This window comes from Megalops cyprinoides, chromosome 5 (assembly GCF_013368585.1).
Source record: "Megalops cyprinoides isolate fMegCyp1 chromosome 5, fMegCyp1.pri, whole genome shotgun sequence".
Classification (NCBI taxonomy): domain Eukaryota; kingdom Metazoa; phylum Chordata; class Actinopteri; order Elopiformes; family Megalopidae; genus Megalops; species Megalops cyprinoides.
This window is the reverse complement of record NC_050587.1, coordinates 11,315,232-11,336,109: the sequence shown is the minus strand read 5'-3', so window position 1 is coordinate 11,336,109 and position 20,878 is coordinate 11,315,232. Positions and strand designations below refer to the sequence as shown.

Below are 20,878 nucleotides of genomic sequence, written 5' to 3'. Positions count from 1 at the left end.
TACCATAAAACTCTTGATAAAAATGTGTAGAAAACCTTTCTTTGCATAAAAACGGGAGGGGAAAAAAAACAGACATTTCATTCTAAAATGCAGTGTCACTTATGAATATGTACTGTCTACTCACATGTTGCATCTATAGGGTCTACATGTTTAAATGCCCGCAAGCTCCACATGTTTAAACTGCACTAGTTCGCCCCTCTGGCCGGATCTGACTTCTTTGTCCGTCCCACAGGTGAGCCAGAGGCTGACGGAGTACGGGGTTCACTTCCACCGCGTGCTGCCCGAGAAGAGGTCCCAGACGGGCATCATGCTGGGCGTCTACTCCAAGGGCGTGCTCATCTTCGAGGTGCTCAACGGAGCCCGCACCCCTGTCCTCAGGTTCCCCTGGAGAGAGACAAAGAAGATCTCCTTCACGGTACGGGCGTAACGATAACAGTTCATTTTAATGCACTGATAGAAAAGCAACAACACAGCCGTGTCGATGGTGCGCGTGAGAATGGATCCATGCCATTGACGTTTTGTTTATGTATTTTTATTCATAATAACAGAGCTCTTGTAATAGATAATTATATTGTGTCATATTGTTTAGCCAGTAGTCCGCACCCCTACTTCACGGTAAAATAGGTGTGTTTGTGTGCGCTTACATGCATGACGACAGTGGTTGAAAGAGAAAGGAAGCACTTGGGTCTTCCCCGTTTGTTATTCACCGCATTGTGTCCTTTTGGCTGGAGTCTCTGGGAGCGGCAGGCGTGGGAGCTTTAAACCCCGCCTGGGCGTGTATGCCGTCTCCTCTCTCTCAAACCCGCGTTCCCCTCCCCCCCCCCTCCCCGCAGAAAAAGAAGATCAGCCTGCAGAACGACTCGGACGGGATCAAGCACCTCTTCCAGACAGACAGCAACAAGACCTGCCAGTACCTGCTGCAGCTCTGCTCCGACCAGCACAAGTTCCACCTGCAGATGAAGGCGCGCCAGAAGAACCAGGAGCTGCAGGACATCGGTGAGGGGTTAGCGCGTCGGCTGCCAGAAAACCCATCCGCGCCAACTGCCTGAAGCGCGCGTTCAGAATCACGCTAACAAGCCTCTGAGAGAATCGGACTGCTGTGGCCAATTCAGACATCTCGCTTATTTAGAATGTTTACAATCAAACTGATCTGATAGATTGAGAAATGTATCCCTCTGTATTATCAGATTTTGTGGTAACCGCAGTTTTGCTTTTTAAGCATAGCTGTGAAGCATCAGACATGAGCCAAGTCCCCTCTTAGACGTGACATCACACACCCATCATTTTTTAACCTGTCTGGGCTTAACCAGACAAAAAGTAATCCTCCGTGTTCATCACATTATAGTTACAAAGGCTCAACGATTAAACGTTATGAAACCTTTTAATTTGTAATACAGGTATACTGTGTGGATGATAGATTGCTGCAGTATTTTTGATTGCTCAGTGAGTCAGTCTGGATAAGGGATGGGCGCCCAAACAAAGAATGATCGATGGACAGGCGGACACCTTTGGGTAAAAAGCCATGTGATTTAAGAGCCCGTCTTCCCCCCCCCCTCCCCCCGCAGAGAACTCCCCCCTGAGCAGCCTGCAGTACTCGGGCGGGCCGGCCACCGCCGCGTGTGAGATGGGCCGGGCGGTGAGCGCCGCCAGCCTGGCGCCCAGCTCCGCGGGCCACCCCGACTCGGACCACCTGAAGAGGATCTCCTACTCGGAGGTGGCCCTGAACAAGGCCCCCCCGGGGCGGCTCCAGCTGCTCCCGGGGGACCCCCCGTACCCGGGCCCGGGCCTGGGCCTGGGCCTGGGCTCCACCCCCAACCCCAGGCTCCTCAGCCGCTCCCACCACAACCTGGGCCAGGTGCCCGAGCCGGCCGAGAGCCGGGCGCCGACCCTCAGCAGCCAATCCCAGAGCAGCCTGACACGGGCCCAGCTGCTGGCCTCCCACCACCGCGCCAGCTCCGACACCGACTCCATCCTCGCCCGCAAGCAGGACAGGTCAGTCTCTTACACAGGAAGCGGCTTCATTTCAGCCCTTCTCTCATCTCCATCCCCAGGTGATCTCGACCCCATTTGGCTCTCTCCCTCGAGTCCCCCTGCATGCACTTATTGACAGCCCTGCACTGTGAGGTCTCGGTTCACAGCAGATCGATGCAAATGAGCCATTTTTAATTAATACATTTAAAGTGGAAGTTAGGTGCATAAGGGAATGAAAACAGACTGACACCACTGCCTGACGACCCCAGGACCGGGAGTGCGTGCTCTGAGCTCATTATCCTGCGGGTCCTCTCAGGCCAGTGGAAGAGGCTGTCAGAGAGCCTTACCTGCAGCTCTAACAATCTCCTCAGCTGCTGATACAGGCCAGGCTCTCTCTGTGCCAGCGCCATTCCTTCACCGAATCTGTTCAGGTCAATTAAAGCGTGTAGGACATGTTGCATCTGCAGTAGAGGACTGGAGCGGTGCTGCGGTGTGTCAGCAGCTCTCCGCGGCGCGTAAACGAGCGCGTCTGATCAGTGCACTCGGATGTACAAGCGTGTAGCCCTCCCGTCTGATGTCCACACCACCCCAGCGCTGTCGTTCAGCTCACACAAGTCCAGAAGGCCGCGCTCTATGTTTGTTCTGCTCCGCTGGCTATGCTAATTGCTTCTCCTGAGGTGTTTTTTTTTTTTTTTACCCTGCAGCCTTTTTGGCCCGAAGCCCCATGCCAGCCCCAGCTGGAGTCCCGAGAGATTCAAGAAGGAGTCGGACTCCTCCTCCTTGGAAGACGCCGGCCACGCTTATGTCGTAGGTCAGGACCCCTCGCCCGTCAGGCTTTGTAGCTGGCTGTCTCCACGCTATTTCCTGTGCCTCTCCATGTTGCAGCGTAGTAAATGGGCCTCAGGGGTGCAGGCGCTCCTCCCTCTTCCTCTCTCACGGTGGCTTCTATCGGGGCTCCTCTACTCCATGACATCTCTGTCAAACCTGCAGAGATAAACCCCTGGGCTGAATCTTCCCTCTTTGTCTCTATTCAAAGCAGGAAACCTGAGAACTGTAAACATTATTCCTGTGACATTTGTCTTTTTATATGCAACATATTTTATATGCATTACTCTTTATATGCCATTGTTTACATAAACCTGGATATTGTATACGTTACGTATTTTGTGTGGTCTAATTACTGCTAAATCGATCATGTTCTTGTTGTGCAAGAGCTTGCTCTTAAGTCATTTTGCAGATATCAGTGAAACTATGAGCAAAACCTAACAGCTGCCTTTCTGGCACTTTCCATTTACTGCATCTTATTTCATGCCCCTAATTTTAATTGCTTAGCTCAAGATGCTGTTAAACCCAAGATTCATTCTTTCACTATTTAGTGAAGACAGCACTTAAAACCACAAACACGTAATGTGAACCATAGGAACGTTTGCTTGTGCTTTTTTTCTCTTTCTTGAATCAGACGAACAGAAGAATCATATTTTGTTGACTCTTGTTTCAGGAATAAGCATGCATAGTTCTGGTTTGCCCTCCTCCCCTGCCTCTTTGACAGTCAATGGTAGGTTGGTGTCGGATCATTTCTCGTTTGTGCCCTGCACTTGTGTTTCCTTTAAATCTCTGCTCTGTGGAATATAATTTGGCTGTACTGTCTTCTGTCACTGTCTCCTACTACTCTCTCTCTCTCTCTACCATTCTTGAAGACATCTGCTTCAGGTAAAAGCGCATTTCTTTGATATTTTATCTCTGTCACACGCTCACCTCTCTCTCATCTCTCTCTCTCTCTCTCACACACTGTTTCCCTCACACTCGCAGGCAAACGCAACGGTAGCCTGATATGTGAGAGTCTTTGCACTTAGCTCCCTCCCACCGAGAGCATGTTCTTCAGAGACTGCGTTTTGCAGTTGCCAAATGGCCATTAACTCCAAGCAAATGGCTACATTTTGCTGTGTGCGCATGGAGTTTTGCATGCATGTATGACACGTTGATCAAGCCCCTCTGGTCACACCACTGAAAACCATCAAGCCATATCTGAGTCTGCAGTCCATTTTGTTGAATGAGCCACCCTAATGATCTGTGCTGTATGAGAGCTTAATTTTCTGTCATTTCCCACAGATGATTTTCTTCCTAACTGCTCGGAATTTCTGCATACTTGCTCATATTTACCATCATTCTGTATTAAGTTTCAAACAATGACAGCAGTTATAAGCATTTCAGCTCATACGATGAGAGCAGTTGGTAAAGCTGTTGACATACCTCTATCAGCCAGTGAGTGATAATTATTTAAGTTACAGCTACTTTCGGGAAAAAAAAAAATAAAGAAAAAGAATGTTAATTCACAAGCTCAAATTTCTAGGGGTTTGACATCAAATAAGTAGTGTAACTGTTGTAGGATAATCAGATGCATGTTTACTGGCCGTATGTTGAAATCTCACATAAAACACAAGAGTGCATCAGATTTTTTTTTGATTATATTGTCTTTTGTAAAAACTTCCAGAAGCGTGTATATATACCTATTCATGTATTCAGTGCCCCTTTGATGTCTTCACATCAAAGATTTTTTTTTATTTATTTAAATGCACAGTTAGAAGTAGCAGTCAGTACTGGGACTTACTGAATAGTTGGTATGTAGGCATGTTTCTAATTTGTCGTACTGTTATAACATGCTCCTGCGGTAACAATGGTGTCTGCAGGTGTGTACAAGGACGGCTTTGTCTGAGAGAATGGCTCTGTCCCAAACTTCGCAAAGTGTCCTCTCCTCTGCTGTGAAAGGTCACTCAGCTGAAAAAATCCAATTCACCCCAATCAGGCGCTGTTCAGTGCCTTTTCTCTGGCGGGCAGGACTCAACACGCACTGCGTTTCAATGGTATCGAGTTCCGCGCTCTGTTTATGAGCTCGGTGTCGTCATGCCTGGCACGGAATCCGAGGCGTCCGCCTGCAGCAGGCCGCACACGCTGCTGGACCTCACAGGCCAGCCGCGCTGAGCCTCAGGCCGCGTGCAGTGCCGTCTGGCGAGGATATATAGATACGCTAACGGCTAAGCCCCTTCATTCCCCGTGTAATTGATTAGAGCCGCCTGACGAGGTAGTGCTGGTTGCTTTGCCGCTGCCCAGTTGTTAACAGAGTCATAGCTGGTAATGAGTTAGTCACAGCGATAGCGGAGACATGCCGTCCATTTGCACTTAGCTAGTCATTTTTCACAAACGATTCGTGTCGCCGTTTGAAGTGTTCTGCATGGTGTGTTGCATGACCAGGGTGCCTCACTCCTCTCGCTGGTTAGAGACAAGCGACTTGAGCTCAGATACGATGCCGGTAATCTGCAACCTCACATCCATTAAACAGCAAGTAAATCGTAGACAGCGTTTTGTTTCCTCACATTGTCTTTGTTTTGCGGTAACGGTAGCCAGAGACACGCTCCAGACTGTCGAGTATCAGTTTGCCTTGGCCCCCACAGATTGAGAGCAGCTGCCTTATTTCGGTTCAGCCGGGTGTCTAACAAGCGCTCCCGCCTGGCGTTTCGCACAGATTCCCTGAAGAAGAAGCTGAACGCCCTGCCTTCTCCCGAGAGGGCCATCACCACCGTGAATCTGAAGAAGGACGTGAAGTACGGCCTGGGTGAGTCTCCTCTCGTGACGCCTGACCGAACGGGTATGTGGGGTTCCGTGGCATCACTGCAGGGACCGCGGTAAATCCTTCAGTTTATTGAGAAGGGTTATCGGACCTGAGCCACATGTCTTTCAACAGTTTCGGATTATTTAGAATGGTCAGGCGCCAGTTCAAACAGTTTAAACCATGATTAATGACCGAGCGAAAAGAAATAAATGATTTTGAATTTCTGGCGTAGCATTGCTTAAAACTGGAACATTCTGACTGTTGACCATTCTGCTTCTCAGCATGGGTCATGCATTTCTAATACATAGCATTAGTGTTCAGATAGGTACCAAATGTACCAAAACGGGTACAAAACATGCATATGTTTAGTACTTTCCTGATCTTACGTTTTGGTGCAATTTATTTTATGGGCATATTGGTCTATGTGGATGTGTGAAGTGAAGCATCGTCAATGGGCTCTTGCAGGATTTCAGATCGTTGGGGGGGAGAATTCGGGCCGAATGGACCTGGGGACCTTCGTCAGCTCCATCACCCCCGGGGGACCGGCCGACCTCAACGGCTGCCTGAAACCAGGTGCGCAGGCCAGACCAAACTGTGCCGCCAACACTGGAAGGCCAAAATAACTGGCAGAAATAGCATTGGTTCACTGCAGTGCAATCCTCTGAATCAATATCTGAAATGTCCCGTATCTGTAGTTACTGACGGCATTGGTGGGGGGGGGGGGGCTGTGTTTCCCAGGAGACCGGCTGATATCTGTCAACGATGTAAACCTGGAGGGACTCCCGCACGACTCAGCCGTAAAGATCCTCCAGAACACCCCAGATGATGTCACGCTGGTCGTCTCTCAGCCCAAGGAGAGGCTGTACGAAGGTATGCCGTCCAGCAACACATAACATATCACACTGTGTGACATCCAGCTCTGTACTTTTTGCCATGCTGAACCGTCCAGTTTTCTCCCACTGCAGTCTTATGTTAGCTGCTCTTGCTGTCAAAATGAGTACATATACACAACATAATACACTTGCAAATACGTTATACACTTGCAAATATGCATGTGTGCATAAGTCTGTCATCACAAAATGCGATAGCCTTGCAGTAGCTTTATAGTTTTTGGTCAGTTATAAACACTGCAAAAAAACTACAAAACAATTGGCCTAAATTTTTCCATACGCTACCAAATACCAGTGCAGCCGTATTTAATTGTCATCTTGCTTTTCCTTGAAGTGTCAAGCCTAATTTTAAGTTGGTGCACATAGTGGTTTTTAAGTCAGTTCTTTCTGTAAAAGTAATTGCTACCAGCATAAAATGACACACAGTTTCCTCATTTAACTGGACCTTTTATTAGTTTTAGGGCATTTTTTTTTGTGTGCAGATGTGCTAGTAACCATATCGACAAGCCTTAATTTAGTCCTACCAGTCTGGCGTACCAGGTTAATTCCTAGAAGCTTGAGTTGTCACATGGCATCACCTGGACCAGAGGGGGAAATAAGCAGTGCGTTCTCGCTTGGCCAGGTCTCATCTGTTGTTCCAGGCAGAGGATTGAGCTCAGAGTCCTTCAATAGCTCATTGCGGGTGGATCAGGGATATCATAGACCAGCACAGCTGAGTCAGTGCCCCAACTCTGGCCAGTATTTTTCGGTTTCTGATTCCATTGGCTGTTGACCGTTTCGGTGAGCAGTCAGCTGTTGAATGTGATCACACACAGTTTGACCAGAGCTGAAAGTAACGAGCAAGCTGGCTAAGTGAGGGGACACCTCACTTCTGGGGAGTCAGCCCAGCCTAGTCAACTTGTATCTCTTTATGTGCTCTTGTGAGCCTGCTGTGGCACATGAGTTGAAGCGGCCAACATGGCATCTGCCTCTGATTGGACAAATCCCAGAGCTTTTCTGGTTCCAAGCACCGAGTTTCCTGTTTGGAGAGCAGCACTGGCAGAATCTTTCAGTGTCACTGTCTTGGTGACATTGTGTCATCTCAGGCCGTCAGGCATGTCAGGCTGTGTGTGTGTGTGTGTATGTCTGTGTGTGTATGTCTGTCTGTGTGTGTATGTCTGTGTGTGTGTGTATGTCTGTGTGTGTGTGTATGTCTGTGTGTGTGTATGTCTGTGTGTCTGTGTGTGTACAGCTTCACTGTAAGAGCGACAGTGCTTGTGAATGACACGGGCCAGTGCCATCATGTCTGTTCTTAGGTTCTTTGTGTGCCTCCCTGTTGCTCAGGCTGAAGACTGAACGTGTCTGCATTTTTTCAGAGTCTCCCTCAGCCTTGGCCCACTTCAAGAGCCGGGGTCGCATGACGCCCCCCGGGCAGAGGCAGGAGATGGACTATGAGTCGTCATCGGAGGAGCATGCCGGGACTCCCAGCCCCCCGCCCCCTGCCTCTGTGGTCCCCTCCACGGTGTCCTCGGGGAGGCGGCAGGAGAGCCTGAGCTCCCAGGACTCCCGGACAGAGAGCGCCAGCCTGTCTCAGTCCCACCTCAACGGCTTCCCCCGCGGCCTGGTCACCGAGGCCACGCCGACGGCCGCGACCCTCCCCTTCCCCTCCGATCGGCCCATCGCCGTCGACGCTGTCCCCCCGGCACTGCCCCCTAAAACCAGGAAAGCTAAGGTCCAAGAGGTGCCCAAAGAACCGGATTATTCGGACAGAGGGGACTCAGACATGGACGAAGACACATACTCGAGTAGCCAGGAGAATCAAAAGCTTAAGAAGGTAATGTCACTTGTGTGTGCTGTATACTATGCACACACACGTTTGTGTGTGTGTGTGTGTGTGTGTGTGTGTGTGTGTGTGTGTGTGTGTGTGTGTGTGTCTGCACAAACTGGCCATTAAATGACAGCTGTCATTACAGGTCTCTCAAAATAGCTTATTCATTGTAAATTTATAGTCAACATGTGATGAGTGCGGTTGTGCTACAGTTCTGACCGCTGAGCAGGAATGTCTGATTCATTAAACCTCTGTAAATCACACAACAGCCACTATTAAGCCTCACCCCCATTAACCAGTGAGTTCTGTCAGTGCCACGTCCCTGTAACGCATTTGTAGCAGAATATGAATCTAGGTAATAGGTTTCATGCAGTGTTTTAGTGTTTCAGCTCTAAGGAATATTTCCCCTAATAAGCTATCCACGAGCATATTCACTACACGGATTCGCAGTAGGTATTTTCACTCAGAACGCAACAGATTCCGATCACTTCAAACACACTTGCTATTAACTCACTAATAACAATCCTCCTGCCTGGAATTTAATGATGCTTTTTGGTTCATCCTCTCTGGAATGTGATTTCTGTTGCGATTGCATTTGGAGAGCGAATGCAACATTCGCTGCATGCTTACCTTCAACGCACGCTGGCCACCCTCGGCTTCTCCTTCCTCCTCTCCCCTCCTCCCCTCTGCACGCCATGGCTGGTTCGTAACCAGATAATTTACTCCGATCTTTTCTGTTCACAGGCATTATCTCCCAACTGCAGCATGGGAAAATTAAGTGGTAATGCCCAAGGGGTCAGTAGTCTCCAGCCAGGAGATCTATTTGACGTTGAGCTGTCCAAAAAGGACAGCAGCCTGGGCATAAGTGTCACGGTACTGTTCGGCAAGGTTTCCGCGCTCTCTTTTTTTCCCCTTTATTTCTTTAACTCGTAACTGTGTGTTTTTTTGTGTGTGTGTTTGTGTGTTTGCCCCTAGTTTCACTGCTTGTGAAGTTCTTCGCTTGGCTTCATGTGGGAAAGTAGACAGAGAACACAGTTGCCTCTTTGCATGCAGATTTTTTTGAGGCGTTTGCAATTAACAAGTTGCGCACACAGTGATTTTTCCACAGTAGTTACAAGCCCAAAACCCATTGCAGAAGAGGGGCTCGGGTGCATTACAATTAAACAGCATGCTCTTAATTTGTTCTGATAATCCCAACTGTCCTACTAATGACTGTACCAGCATAGATGCGTAGATTGTTGCTGACAACATTTAATTTGCTGGAGTGTGACCGGCTTGATTTTTTTTCCCTCCTGAGTTGATCTCTGCATCTGAATGATTAAAAGCATGCAGCTCTTAGCTGTCCTGCAAATTGATAGTCATCCCCCCGTTCAGATAACGGAGTTTTCAGAGGGTCCAATCCCGTGTAGTCTCACATCAGCCTACTCTACACACACACAGCATGAGGCAAAACTCCCACACAATCTAACCGCCTCTCTGAGATCCACACCCAGAGCTGCTGCCTTTCGAAGAGAACTGTAACACATCACAAGCATGTAGGTGTTCACGGGCATCCGTGTGAATCAGTGTCTTAAGGGTGGTCGTCACTTACATTTTCAAATCAAAATAACAGAGGCACTAAACTAAACCCTGGTGCGTAGAGGAGTCTCACCGTAACACACTCGGGAGCAGATAAGCGGTCAGTCTGATTCCTGTCTGCCGCGGGTCGCTTCGCCGCGGTAACCCTGCTCTCCGTCTCAGGGCGGGGTGAACACCAGCGTGAGGCATGGAGGGATCTACGTCAAGGCCATCATCCCCAAAGGTGCCGCCGAGCTGGACGGGCGGATACAGAAGGGTGAGTCTGGCCGCTCGTGCCCTGTTTCAGATCAGGCCCTGATGGCTAGGAGAGCCTGTTCCGCTTGAGGTGTGGCCACACCCCTCGTAAAGACACGCCCATTCAGACCAATGTGACGGTGACAGGACAGTACACATAACCCTAAAGACACCAGAATGGCAGGGAGAGGAGCCTATGGACCATTTAAAGGACATGTAAATGAACTGCCATTGGGAATGCAAATTAACTGCTTAGTGCTAGTGCTGCCAATGCAGTAAGAACATCAGAAAGCTGGTTTTCAAGCTTGTGTTTATGTTTTGAATGATCACGGCTCCAGAAAGTGGGCCATATTTGAGGCATGTTTGAATTTCAGTTTTTAAAGCACTTTGTGCATTCGCAGCACAAAGCTCGAAATCCTGTGGGGAAATTTTGTACATTATGTCTTTTTCCTGATATTAAACTGATGCTGTGAGGCAATCCTGAGGTACATGAGTGCCGCAGACTAACAGACTGTTTGACTTAAACTCTGCTGCAGTTCCTAACTCTACTGTGTAATCGAGCGGTGTGTTATGTACACATCGTTTTTCTTCGATGAAAAGCAAAATCGGAAATTACTCTTGTGCAGCATCTTCACATTTATATGAAATCACAAAGCCATAAAATCATTAGCACTGCTACATTATTTGATGTACTTTTAGTGCTGATTATGATTTTATGGCTTTTTGAGAGTTTTATGAATTTATTTACTCATTTTGCTGAAAAACTGTAAGAAATGCATTGCTGATTAAACAGAGAAACATTGCTGTAAAGCAGGGCCTTTTCTGTATGTATGTTTTTTCTTATGTGTTTACTAGTCTTCAACATGTTGCCCACCAATTCCCACTTAACCCCAGTTACAAACAGCTTGAGCAGGAAATCCCCGCTCCTCAAAAAATGGAATTTAACCCCTTTTCACTGTGCCGCTAAGCCTCCTCACACAGTTCCAGTGCACGCTAATCCATTCCCTTCCATTTTGCCTAGCTCCTGTAGCCACCTGGCACAATCTTGTTTTGATTGAGCGTAAGCGCATTTGACCCTTGTGCCTGCTCTCTCTGTTACGACACCTCCTCTGCTGTTGCCAGGAGACCGAGTAGTGGCTGTCAACGGGAAGAGTCTCGAGGGAGCGACCCACAAGCAGGCAGTGGAGACGCTAAGAGACACCGGACAGGTAACAGACTCCAGAAATACCCCATCTAATTATTCAACAAGTGCTGAGAAATAAGCCAGCACGTTTCTGCTCATTTCTGTCGGCCAACCTGGTTTACTGTTTGCCCGACACAGATGCTAGTTTTGTCAGTTCGGTCCGTACAGTTACTTCAGAGATTTGGTTCACACGGATCAGTTAACCTTTACATTAAAAAGGTAGTTTTCCAAACATCAGCTTTCTGTTGTTTGACACATTCTGCCTCTGTTGAACCCAGCATTTTGTGTTTAGTGCCACATGTTGGCGTTGCGTTCCCTGTTAGCCAGTGTCCCACAATCTCCCACAATCCCTCAGGTTGTCCATCTCCTCCTGGAGAAGGGTCAGCTGCCCACCGCCAGTGTCCACGCTCCCGTCACCCCTCAGTGCACCCCTCCCTCGGTGCCCAGCGAGCAGGACCCCCCGGAGGAGCCCCGCCCGGCACCGCCAGGAGACAAGGAGTACAGCTTTGTTACCGATGGTGAGCGTTACCGCGTGCTTACAGAGGGCCATATTCACTATACACAGGCGGGCCTGACACGTGGTGGAGATGTGTGAACCTGTTAAATAACAGGCCTGTTGAGGAAAGGAAAAATCTCAATAGATTGCTGTGTGTGTGTGTCTGTGTGTGTGTGGGGTGCACTGGAGTCTCAGATGAATTACTATAAAGAGTTCTTTATACTGCAAGGTTAATCATTTTGGTAAATCAATGTTTTTTTAATCTCATGCTGAGGGTATTGCTTTAGTCTCCTGCTCTCTGGCCACAGATGTTGGTACCACATCCTGCCACTAGATGGCAGGTCTCACCCTATTGAATTACAGTATCTGTGTGATTATTGGCTGTGTGGCCTTATTTGTGCATTTTTCTATCTGCAGACAACGTGTTTGAGGTGGGCCTGCTAAAGAACTCCTCTGGCCTGGGCTTCAGCTTCAGCCGGGAGGAGAACCTGCCCAGCGAGCCCCCGGGCGCCAGCATGGTCAGGGTCAAGAAGCTGTTCCCGGGGCAGCCCGCCGCAGAGAGCGGCCTGATCCAAGTGGGTGACGTCATCCTGCAGGTCAACCAGATGCCTTTGAAAGGGCTGTCACAACATGTACGTCCCTTCAGCGCCTCAGACCGAATGAATGTTGGAATGTTGGAGAGTATTACTGTTTCCTCAGACCTCCAGGGTATTTTACTTCAGAGAAGAACTCATAGTTAGTCACTGTTTAAAAAAAAAAATGCTTGTCTGTGTTTTATGTTTGATTTTCATTATTGCCGTCCTGTCTCAGGAGGTGATATCAGCGCTGAGAGGGACGGGTCAGGAGGTCACCCTGCTTCTCTGCAGACCAGAGCCGGGGGTCTTACCTGAAATGGGCCTGGTGAGGGGAACCATGATTTATTAATTCAACATTTTATCTTAATTTAGAATTTGATGAACCCCCTGGATATGAATCATATAAGTATCAAATGACAATGTATACACAATACAAAAAAGAAGTCAACAGGACACATACACTGTCATGACACAGTGAGTGGTAGAAAAGACATAGTAGCAGTGCAGTACATTGTGCAAGCTGTCACCTTCCACACACAAACATGTTGATACAAACATGTTTTTTCTCACCGAATTTGTTGCAGCCTGGATAGATAATTATTATACTATAAAGCATACAGAGTGTCCCCTGGATGTGTTATCTCAGTTGTGTCATCCTCTGAAGGGGGCAGTGAATTCGCTGAATTGTTTGTTCTCCAGACTCCGATGGCCTCGCCCCGGAAGGATCCGCCCATGCAGTCTGACCCCGCCCCCGCCAGGCCCGCCGTGCCCCAGAGAGAGGGCTCCCACCCGCAGGCCAGCAGGCAGGGGGGCCTGGGCCCCGTGGAGGAGGCCCTGGAGCGCCTGATGCTCAAGTCGCCCAGCCGCCGGGACAGCTACAGCGACAGCACCGACAACGAGGAGGTGGAGAAGGCCTTCAGCCCCTCGCTGGAGCAGAGCGGCCAGGCCTGGGACCCCAGCGTCTACCAGACCCCCACCAACAACCCGGCCCACGGCCTCAGCCAGTACGAGACCCCGCGCGAGCTGGACGACACCATCCGCTCGGCCTACTACTCCACCAGCGAGTCCCCCTGCAGGCCTGAGCTTAACCTCAGGTAGGCGTTCAGACACGCACTGCTGTTACAGCCTGTGCTTTACAGACAAACAAGGAGGGAGAAGAACTTTAGTTGAGCTTCTTAAACGCTGAAGGATACACATAACCGAAGGATGACGTTACACTTCAGTTATGACTTTGTTGGATGGTAATAAATAATAAACGTCTTCTTATGTAACGTCGGTGCTTCTTCTGTTGTGGTGCCTTAGTCGTCTTTGTTGCTGATATGGACTCACACTCGTGCTGAAAATCAATCAGCCGTGACCTCTTCCCCTGAGGTGAGCGCGCTGACGCAGTTTGGCTGTGTTGCCAGCGAACGCTGGCGTCCCCCCCTCGCAGCAGTGGGGGCAGAGTTCAGGCCGCGGGTAAACTGCATTCCTCCAGCTGTGGAAAAAGCGGTCAGAGCGCCGCGTGCCAGCCGGCGAGCTCCGTAACCATGTCCCCTCCGCCGCCCGGCAGGTGCCCCTCGGTGCGGTCCTCGGAGCGCACCCCGCAGCCCGCCGCCTCCTCTCCGGCGCCCCCGGACGGCAGCCGCCTCGGCCCCAGCCCGGAGCCCCTCCCGCCCCCTCTGCCCGTGCCCTCCACCCTCCTCTTCACCGACAACGGGCAGGAGCTGGAGGAGTTCGTGCCTGTAAGAGCTCGGGGAGTCTGGGGGGGGGGGCTGTTGGTGCTTTCAGAGTGGGAGACGGTCTCTGACAGCAAGATTGAGGGGGAGGGGTACTTAACAGGATTAGAGCTGGACCCTTCCAGCTAGTAAATGAAAACTGCTTGTAAAGCGAGCTGGTCGTGTTGCTGTTACAGTCTGCTGTTTTGTATAAGGTTTCAGGTCTTGAGGACCACAGCACATTGCCTGATTAAGGGTCATGTGTCACCCTCTTACTAGCCTGGTCAAAATATGTGTGTAAAATAAATTCTGGTGTTTGGAATATTTTATTTTGATCCAGGCATCTTTGCGGGGTGCGGTTCATCTTTAGTTCTGTTATGATTTTCAACAGGAAGTGGAGCTGAAGGTGTCGCTAACCAAGTCGGAGAAGGGAAGCCTGGGGTTTACGTTGACCAAAGGAAATGACCTCAGCTGCTACATCCATGACATCATCCAGGATCCCGCCAAGGGTGACGGCAGGCTGAGGCCCGGGGACCGGCTGATCATGGTACGGTCACGGCCTGTGAACGGCCACCAGATCACAGCGTTCATAGTGCGTGTGACAGGCATCAGAAAGCAAGGGACACTGGGACGGGAGGGTCCCATGAGATTTCTTCAAAGCCTCTGTGTTTAGATATGGTCATGGTGTGCGTGTGAGTGTGTGTGTGCGTGTGAGTATGTGTGTGAGTATGTGTGTGAGTATGTGTGTGCGTGTGTGTGTGCGTGTGTGTGTGCGCGTGTGTGTGTGCGTGTGTGTGTGCGTGTGTGTGTGCGTGTGTGTGTGCGTGTGTATGTGCGTGTGTATGTGCGTGTGTATGTGCGCGTGTGAGTGTGCGTGTGAGTGTGCGTGTGAGTGTGCGTGTGAGTGTGTGTGTGAGAGGGAGAGAGAGAGAGAGAGATTTATATTGCATACCTGACTGCACAGGGTACTTGAAAGGTTGTTTTGTATGGTTGCACATACAAATCTTTCAATCATTTATTGAGAGCTTTGGTGTGTGTTTGGCACGTCCAGCTAAATGGAACGGTACACAGAGGTGTGGCTTAAATGTCTTAGAAAGAACCAAGCGCTGTGCCAACTGTTCCTCCAGGTGAACGGCACGGACGTGTCCAGCATGAGCCACACGGACGTGGTGAGCCTGGTGCGCGCCGCGCCCAGCGTGGTGGACCTGGTGGTGGGCCGGGTGCTGGAGGTGCCCAAGCCCGCCCTGGAAGCCCACCTGCTGCCCGACATCGCCTTCCAGTGCCGCGAGGAGACGCTGGGTAAACGCACCCGCAGAACGCGCCGCGCTCCTCGGCCAGACGGTTTTAGACCCTCCCGCTGTGCGCCTGCTTCCTCTGAGTTTTCACACCCCTCTCTCTCTCTCTCTCTCTTCCCATGCATGTTGGAGTCTGTTTTTGAGGAATGAGTGTGCTTGTATATTCTTTCTAACGCATGCATTCCTTCATCACATGTATATAGTGATGTATGTATATATAGCTTTTTTATGTACTGTATATAGCTTGAGGAGATGTTTATATGGACACACATAGACGTTCCTTACAGTGTTTTACATCTTAAGTTTAACATCTGAATTTTGCCGATGTTTAAAAAGTGTAATTCAGTTTTTTTCAAGGTTATTTATATTACAAGCTCTTACATCCTGGTGTTTGTTCAGGTGGTCTTGTCATGTAGGAGCCAGGCTTCCGGTGTGTGTCCGGCACTAATCCAAAGCCTGCCTTCTTGTAAGGCAGGACAAGGCAGGTGTTGTTTTTCTTACCTTGTCAACCGTATAGACGAAGGACGATGATAACGATACCGGCCCGAAACTCACGAGGACAGGTGTAGTGTTCACGGCAACGCACGTCGCCATGAGAGCGTCAGGTTACGGCCTTCCGGGAGCCGCGTTGTCAGTGAGACGGGAGCTCCCCAGGTCTCTCAGTGTCGAGCTGCACGTTTGCACACTGGCCGCCGGCTCCTAAGGACAGGGTTTCACAGAGAGCGGGCTCTCCTGACGAGCGGCTCCTCCCGCAGGACTGGTTCTGGACGGGGGCAGCGACAGCCTGGCGGGGGTGCTCTACGTGAAGGACATCGTCCCGGGCTCGGAGGCGGCGGAGGAGGGCACCCTGAGGCCCCTGGACCTGGTGCACTTCATCAACGGGGCCCCCACGCAGGACCTGACGCTGAGCGAGAGCCGCAGGCTGCTGGAGCTCTCGCAGAGGGACCTGGCGCTCAAGGTCACCAGGTAACGGCACGTGGCGAGAGGCGAAGGCCATCCGCGCTGCCTGCCTCACTCACGGTCGCCAAATTAGACATGTTGCTGTTCAGATGTGAACATTGCATTTTGGGACATTTTTGTGTGGCAGAGAAAATTACAAGTCAAAAGATGATTGGTGACAAATAGAAAAGAAATGGATTAAAGACTGCAAAAGGAGTAAAGTCCCATATGGCAAAAGAGATCCCCAAAACGGGGCACTCGACCAGAGAGAAAAAAATATCAAATGCTTTCATTTTAACTGGCAAAGCTGTGAGTTACATGTTTTAAGGAGAAGAAAGGCATATGCTTGTCCCTGTTAGTATGACTCATAATTCCTCTCCCACACAGGGATGGAAAGCCTGTTGCTCCAGTGGAGAAAAGCCCTTCATTTCTCAACAACAACATCAACTCCAAAGTGAACGTGTCCAGTATGAACGGTGAGTTTTGCAGTGCAACAATGAGGAAGGGCTTCATGTAGAAAAAACAGATACTTTTTAATTGGTTTGAAAGACGTTATTTAGATTTATGCATATTAATAGTCCACTTTATTGTTAGCCCTTACAGTAAGTACATTGTGTTTGCCAAATGAACTGCTGTCATCATATCAGGAAGTGGGTATGAATGGGGAGTGTGGGAGTAGTGTTTTTATTGCTAATCTATGGCTGCTGTCATGTCCCAAGAACCTTTCGATAACCACATCTATCAGCAAAAACCTGTTTGCCATTTATTTTCTGTTATGGCTTTAATGTAATTATGGTTAAGCCCTGTGTGAGAATGTAAGCTAATGAATCACAGTCACAGCTGTGAAGCTGCCTCCTGAAGCACCTGAACAAAGGCCAGTCGTTGTGTGAGCTGAAGCTTTTTTTTTTTGCACATTTCACCGAAGGCTATCTCCATGGAATCGAAGGCAACCCACCAGAGGTCATTGCTGGAATATGTCCCTCTGAGGTAACATCCAATTATCAGGCCTTACTTCCCTGTAAAACCACCCAAGTCTCATGAATGTACTCGGGAAGTGAATTTCTGTGTCAGCCATCTTATGTTCAGTAGTCTGACAGTAGTCTGGCCTGAACTCTGGTATTGACAGATTCTTTTCTAGAACTCTTCCATAATGCTTTGTGATAAAGCTTTTTATCATGAAGGCAAAGGGTGAAGCCTCCATTCAATCGAAACACAACGTGATTTGTCTTCAACAAGTGGTATATCTTTAGTTAATGAGTTATTGAGTTTTCTTGTTGCAGAAAATTAGAAAATAACTCATTTAGCAGTGGAAGTATGTTTATACGTTATTAATGTTGTAATATCTGGGCTCATGACAAAGAATATGTGTCTTGCTGTGTGTTTTTTGCTGTGTGAGATTTTCCAAGCAGTTTTGATTCTAAAAACCTCCTTAATCTAAGAATCTTAAATTGTGTATCTACTGTATATCTTACAAAAACTGTGTATAAAATGGTCACTTCCAGCACGCTGTCCATTTAGTGGCCAGTGGTCATGACCGTGTCTGGCCATCCTCTGCTTTCAGGAGCAGGTCATTCACATGGAGTTGGAGAAGCCCGTCACAGGAGGCCTGGGCTTCTCAGTGATAGGAGGAGAAAGGGGCATTTTTGTCAAGTCCATCACCCCCGGGGGCATCGCTGACACTGCAGGGACTTTACAAGTGGGAGACAGGTTACTGAAGGTACGTTTGCTCAAACCATCATCACAGTAGTTTGTGCAGTACATTGTGATTACCTTCATTATCATTTTTAGAAGTTGCAAATCAGGATTCTGACTAGTAATTCTTGAAGATTCTTAGTTGTGATGCTTGTTGGTATTGTGTGCGGTTACTGCTGGTAACCACCAGGGAGCGCTCTGAACACAGAAGACAACTGCGTAGCATTTCCAATGTAGAACAGTTCATGCCTTGTTGTGAGTGCGGGTTGAGATGATAGTCCCACTTGGAACTTCAGTATGTTTGACAGCAGAGAAACAGCAAAAGCCATTAAAGGTAGTGTGTTTATTGTTTACTGATAACCATCTCAGTAATTTCACTATACTATATTTTGCTCTCCCTTTTTCACTTGAAACATACCATTGATTTTTTTCATTTGATATATCAGCCTTTACAAAAAAATACCCATCATACTATTAGCCTGTTTTCTGGACAGCAGTGGTTTTAGGATTTGTACATTTCTTTTTTGAACAGTGCTGTTTGTGTAATATTGGTATAGTGCTATTGGTTTTGCTGAGGTTAACAAGGCACTGGTGGGAGACCAGAAGTCTAGTAATAAGGCAGCTGGTGATCAACCCATGGAAATCCTATTAACACACATCAGTTGTCAAATGTAACATTACACAAAAAATGTATATATTGTCTATATAAAATATATTGGAACTACGCATTATGACAGAAACAATCGTCTCTGTGAATGATACATTTGTATCACCACGTTTATGTGCTTCATTGTCAGCATTCACAAGAGACACAAGTGAAAAACTGTCACGAGCGACACAAGTTAAAAAGGCAAAAAAAAAAAAAATCTGTAAAATCACTGTCATAAATCAGATTCAATTCTGAATGTAAACATCTAAAGAATATAGCCAATTGTAGCATTTTAACCATCCACACCTCACTCTCAACATGCCGTACCTTAATGGGAGTCTCCCTTGCTGTGCCTGCAGGTGAATGAAGAGTTGATGACTGGAGTGTCGCACACGAAAGCAGTCACCACCATCCGCAAAGCCAGGGGCCTGGTTCACCTCGCCGTGTCTCGACCGCCTGACCAGACCCCCAACACCTACCTGGGGTACCTCCCCACTAACTCTGACAAGTGTAACGGCAACACAGGTGGGTGAAGCGTATCACGGCGCTTCTGAAATCCCGCAGCGCGCCTCGCGTGGGTCAGGTACTCCGTCGCGGAGAGCCTGAGGTTGTATACCTTGGTTGGACCAATCTGGTAATTCTGTATTTTATATCAGCATTTCATTCATATTTAAACTTGGCATGCTGAGTGGCCAGGTTCCTGTAGGAGTCAGGGTCGCAGAGTTACCGGCCATCTTCCATCATAGACTGAAGACCCACCTCTTCAGACTGCAGCTCAGCTCCTCTACCCAGGCATAACTGTTAACATGTCTGTTGTTTGTGTAGTTTAACTGTAGGATCTGGTGTAGTCTTACCAGAAGCAATGTTGGACTACACTTATGTGTCAAACATAATGGTTATCCCAACATTGTAAGGGGTTAATGCATGGTCATATATGATCAGTTGTGCTTACTTTTTTATGGCACTTTGTTAGATGTAATTTGTGCTTGTCGCTCTTGTTAAGACTAAATGACACTGTGTAAACGTATATTTCTTTCAGTGCTGCCTCATGATCACAGGGGGCGAGGACATCTGTTGTCTAACACTGTCTGAGTTATTGCTGACTCGTGCGTTTTGCCTGCAGACGCCAGTGAGGACAGCGGGGTAAAATCTAAACTCAGCCCAGGAGACGGACAGAAATCCAGCAGAGACCGAACCCCTCCGCCTATCCCCCCAATAGGTACTGCGCATCTGCCACATTTATTCCCAAAAAAAGGGGCGAGTCAAGGATGCCCACATGGGGATCACATATCCCTGCTTTCTGCTGTTTTTGCCTTTTCATGCCCACCCCTGGCTGATGACACATGCTAGCGTGGCGACTGACCAGAAACTGACTGATCTGACTGACTAGAAGTGACTTCATCTCTTCATCGCGTGCATGTCAGCTAGGGAACGCTGGCGGTCCCAAGTCTCTTAAGTGCTGAATACCCGTGTGTGTACGGTTTCGCAGACTATGACTCAGGGGACCTAGAGAAGGAGAAGAAGAGCGAGACCGCGGAGCTGTCTGAGGACACGGACTGCGACGGCTCCTCTCTGCCTGAGGATTCTCCAGAGGTGACGCATGCTTTACGTTACATTACAGTAGCAGGTGCTCTTACTCAGAGCGACTTACATAGCTTGTAATGCTAGCATGTTATCCATTTATACAGCTGTTTATTTAATGTTCTTAAACCACATAATAATAGTGTTATGGAATGTTAACCTACATGGTATGTTATATGGTATGTTCACCTATATCATTTGAAGTACCTGAATTTTTAAATGTTGCATTGCAGACCTCCAGAAAGCCTGCGTGGAAAGAGGAATGTGTAGATGAGCCACAGACAGAGAGGTAAGCAGGGAAACGGTAGTCACATACCAGGGAAGCACCAGCAGAGATGCCTAAGGAGTGACGTATCAGCGATACAGAGATACAGGGCGTTTTGTTCAGGGGTGGCTTTTTAGCTTTGCTGAATGCTTAATTGTTGACGCTCACAGCTTCCTGAGGACGCCCGGGGCCCCGCAGGAGGAGGATGAGATCACATGGGGCAGCGATGAGCTTCCCATAGAGAACATCAACTCCAAGTTCACAGACGGTGAGCTGAGACCCGTGCCGCTCACGGTCACAGTGAGGCCGATCCGCAGCCTCGCCTGCTGTCTTTCTGCTAGTGTGCAGGATGACCTGAACAAAAACCTGTGTTGCCCTTTGCTGTTATGACACAGTAAATCATATCTGTGTTCTGATTA

General features: G+C 48.7%; 1 protein-coding gene across 5 annotated transcripts in view; it reads left to right on the top strand.

Annotated features, from left to right (window-relative positions):
* ptpn13 (protein tyrosine phosphatase non-receptor type 13) overlaps nucleotides 1-20,878 on the top strand; it is a 68,031-nt gene that overhangs the window by 43,711 nt on the left and 3,442 nt on the right. For 2 of the 5 annotated variants that reach the window (XM_036528273.1, XM_036528272.1), the window contains exons 16-43: nucleotides 233-415; nucleotides 834-996; nucleotides 1,566-1,992; nucleotides 2,676-2,782; nucleotides 3,470-3,526; nucleotides 5,492-5,581; nucleotides 6,044-6,151; nucleotides 6,317-6,448; nucleotides 7,824-8,281; nucleotides 9,020-9,163; nucleotides 10,016-10,109; nucleotides 11,210-11,295; nucleotides 11,626-11,788; nucleotides 12,184-12,398; nucleotides 12,577-12,666; nucleotides 13,041-13,435; nucleotides 13,894-14,065; nucleotides 14,430-14,585; nucleotides 15,166-15,337; nucleotides 16,089-16,299; nucleotides 16,660-16,748; nucleotides 17,198-17,259; nucleotides 17,834-17,989; nucleotides 18,973-19,138; nucleotides 19,737-19,832; nucleotides 20,103-20,206; nucleotides 20,428-20,483; nucleotides 20,630-20,727. In XM_036528273.1, coding sequence (XP_036384166.1) covers nucleotides 233-415; nucleotides 834-996; nucleotides 1,566-1,992; nucleotides 2,676-2,782; nucleotides 3,470-3,526; nucleotides 5,492-5,581; nucleotides 6,044-6,151; nucleotides 6,317-6,448; nucleotides 7,824-8,281; nucleotides 9,020-9,163; nucleotides 10,016-10,109; nucleotides 11,210-11,295; nucleotides 11,626-11,788; nucleotides 12,184-12,398; nucleotides 12,577-12,666; nucleotides 13,041-13,435; nucleotides 13,894-14,065; nucleotides 14,430-14,585; nucleotides 15,166-15,337; nucleotides 16,089-16,299; nucleotides 16,660-16,748; nucleotides 17,198-17,259; nucleotides 17,834-17,989; nucleotides 18,973-19,138; nucleotides 19,737-19,832; nucleotides 20,103-20,206; nucleotides 20,428-20,483; nucleotides 20,630-20,727 — 4,450 coding nt within the window. The remainder of the gene's footprint in view (nucleotides 1-232; nucleotides 416-833; nucleotides 997-1,565; nucleotides 1,993-2,675; nucleotides 2,783-3,469; nucleotides 3,527-5,491; nucleotides 5,582-6,043; nucleotides 6,152-6,316; nucleotides 6,449-7,823; nucleotides 8,282-9,019; nucleotides 9,164-10,015; nucleotides 10,110-11,209; nucleotides 11,296-11,625; nucleotides 11,789-12,183; nucleotides 12,399-12,576; nucleotides 12,667-13,040; nucleotides 13,436-13,893; nucleotides 14,066-14,429; nucleotides 14,586-15,165; nucleotides 15,338-16,088; nucleotides 16,300-16,659; nucleotides 16,749-17,197; nucleotides 17,260-17,833; nucleotides 17,990-18,972; nucleotides 19,139-19,736; nucleotides 19,833-20,102; nucleotides 20,207-20,427; nucleotides 20,484-20,629; nucleotides 20,728-20,878) is intronic. The other 3 variants (XM_036528274.1, XM_036528275.1, XM_036528276.1) reach the window with 3 other exon arrangements.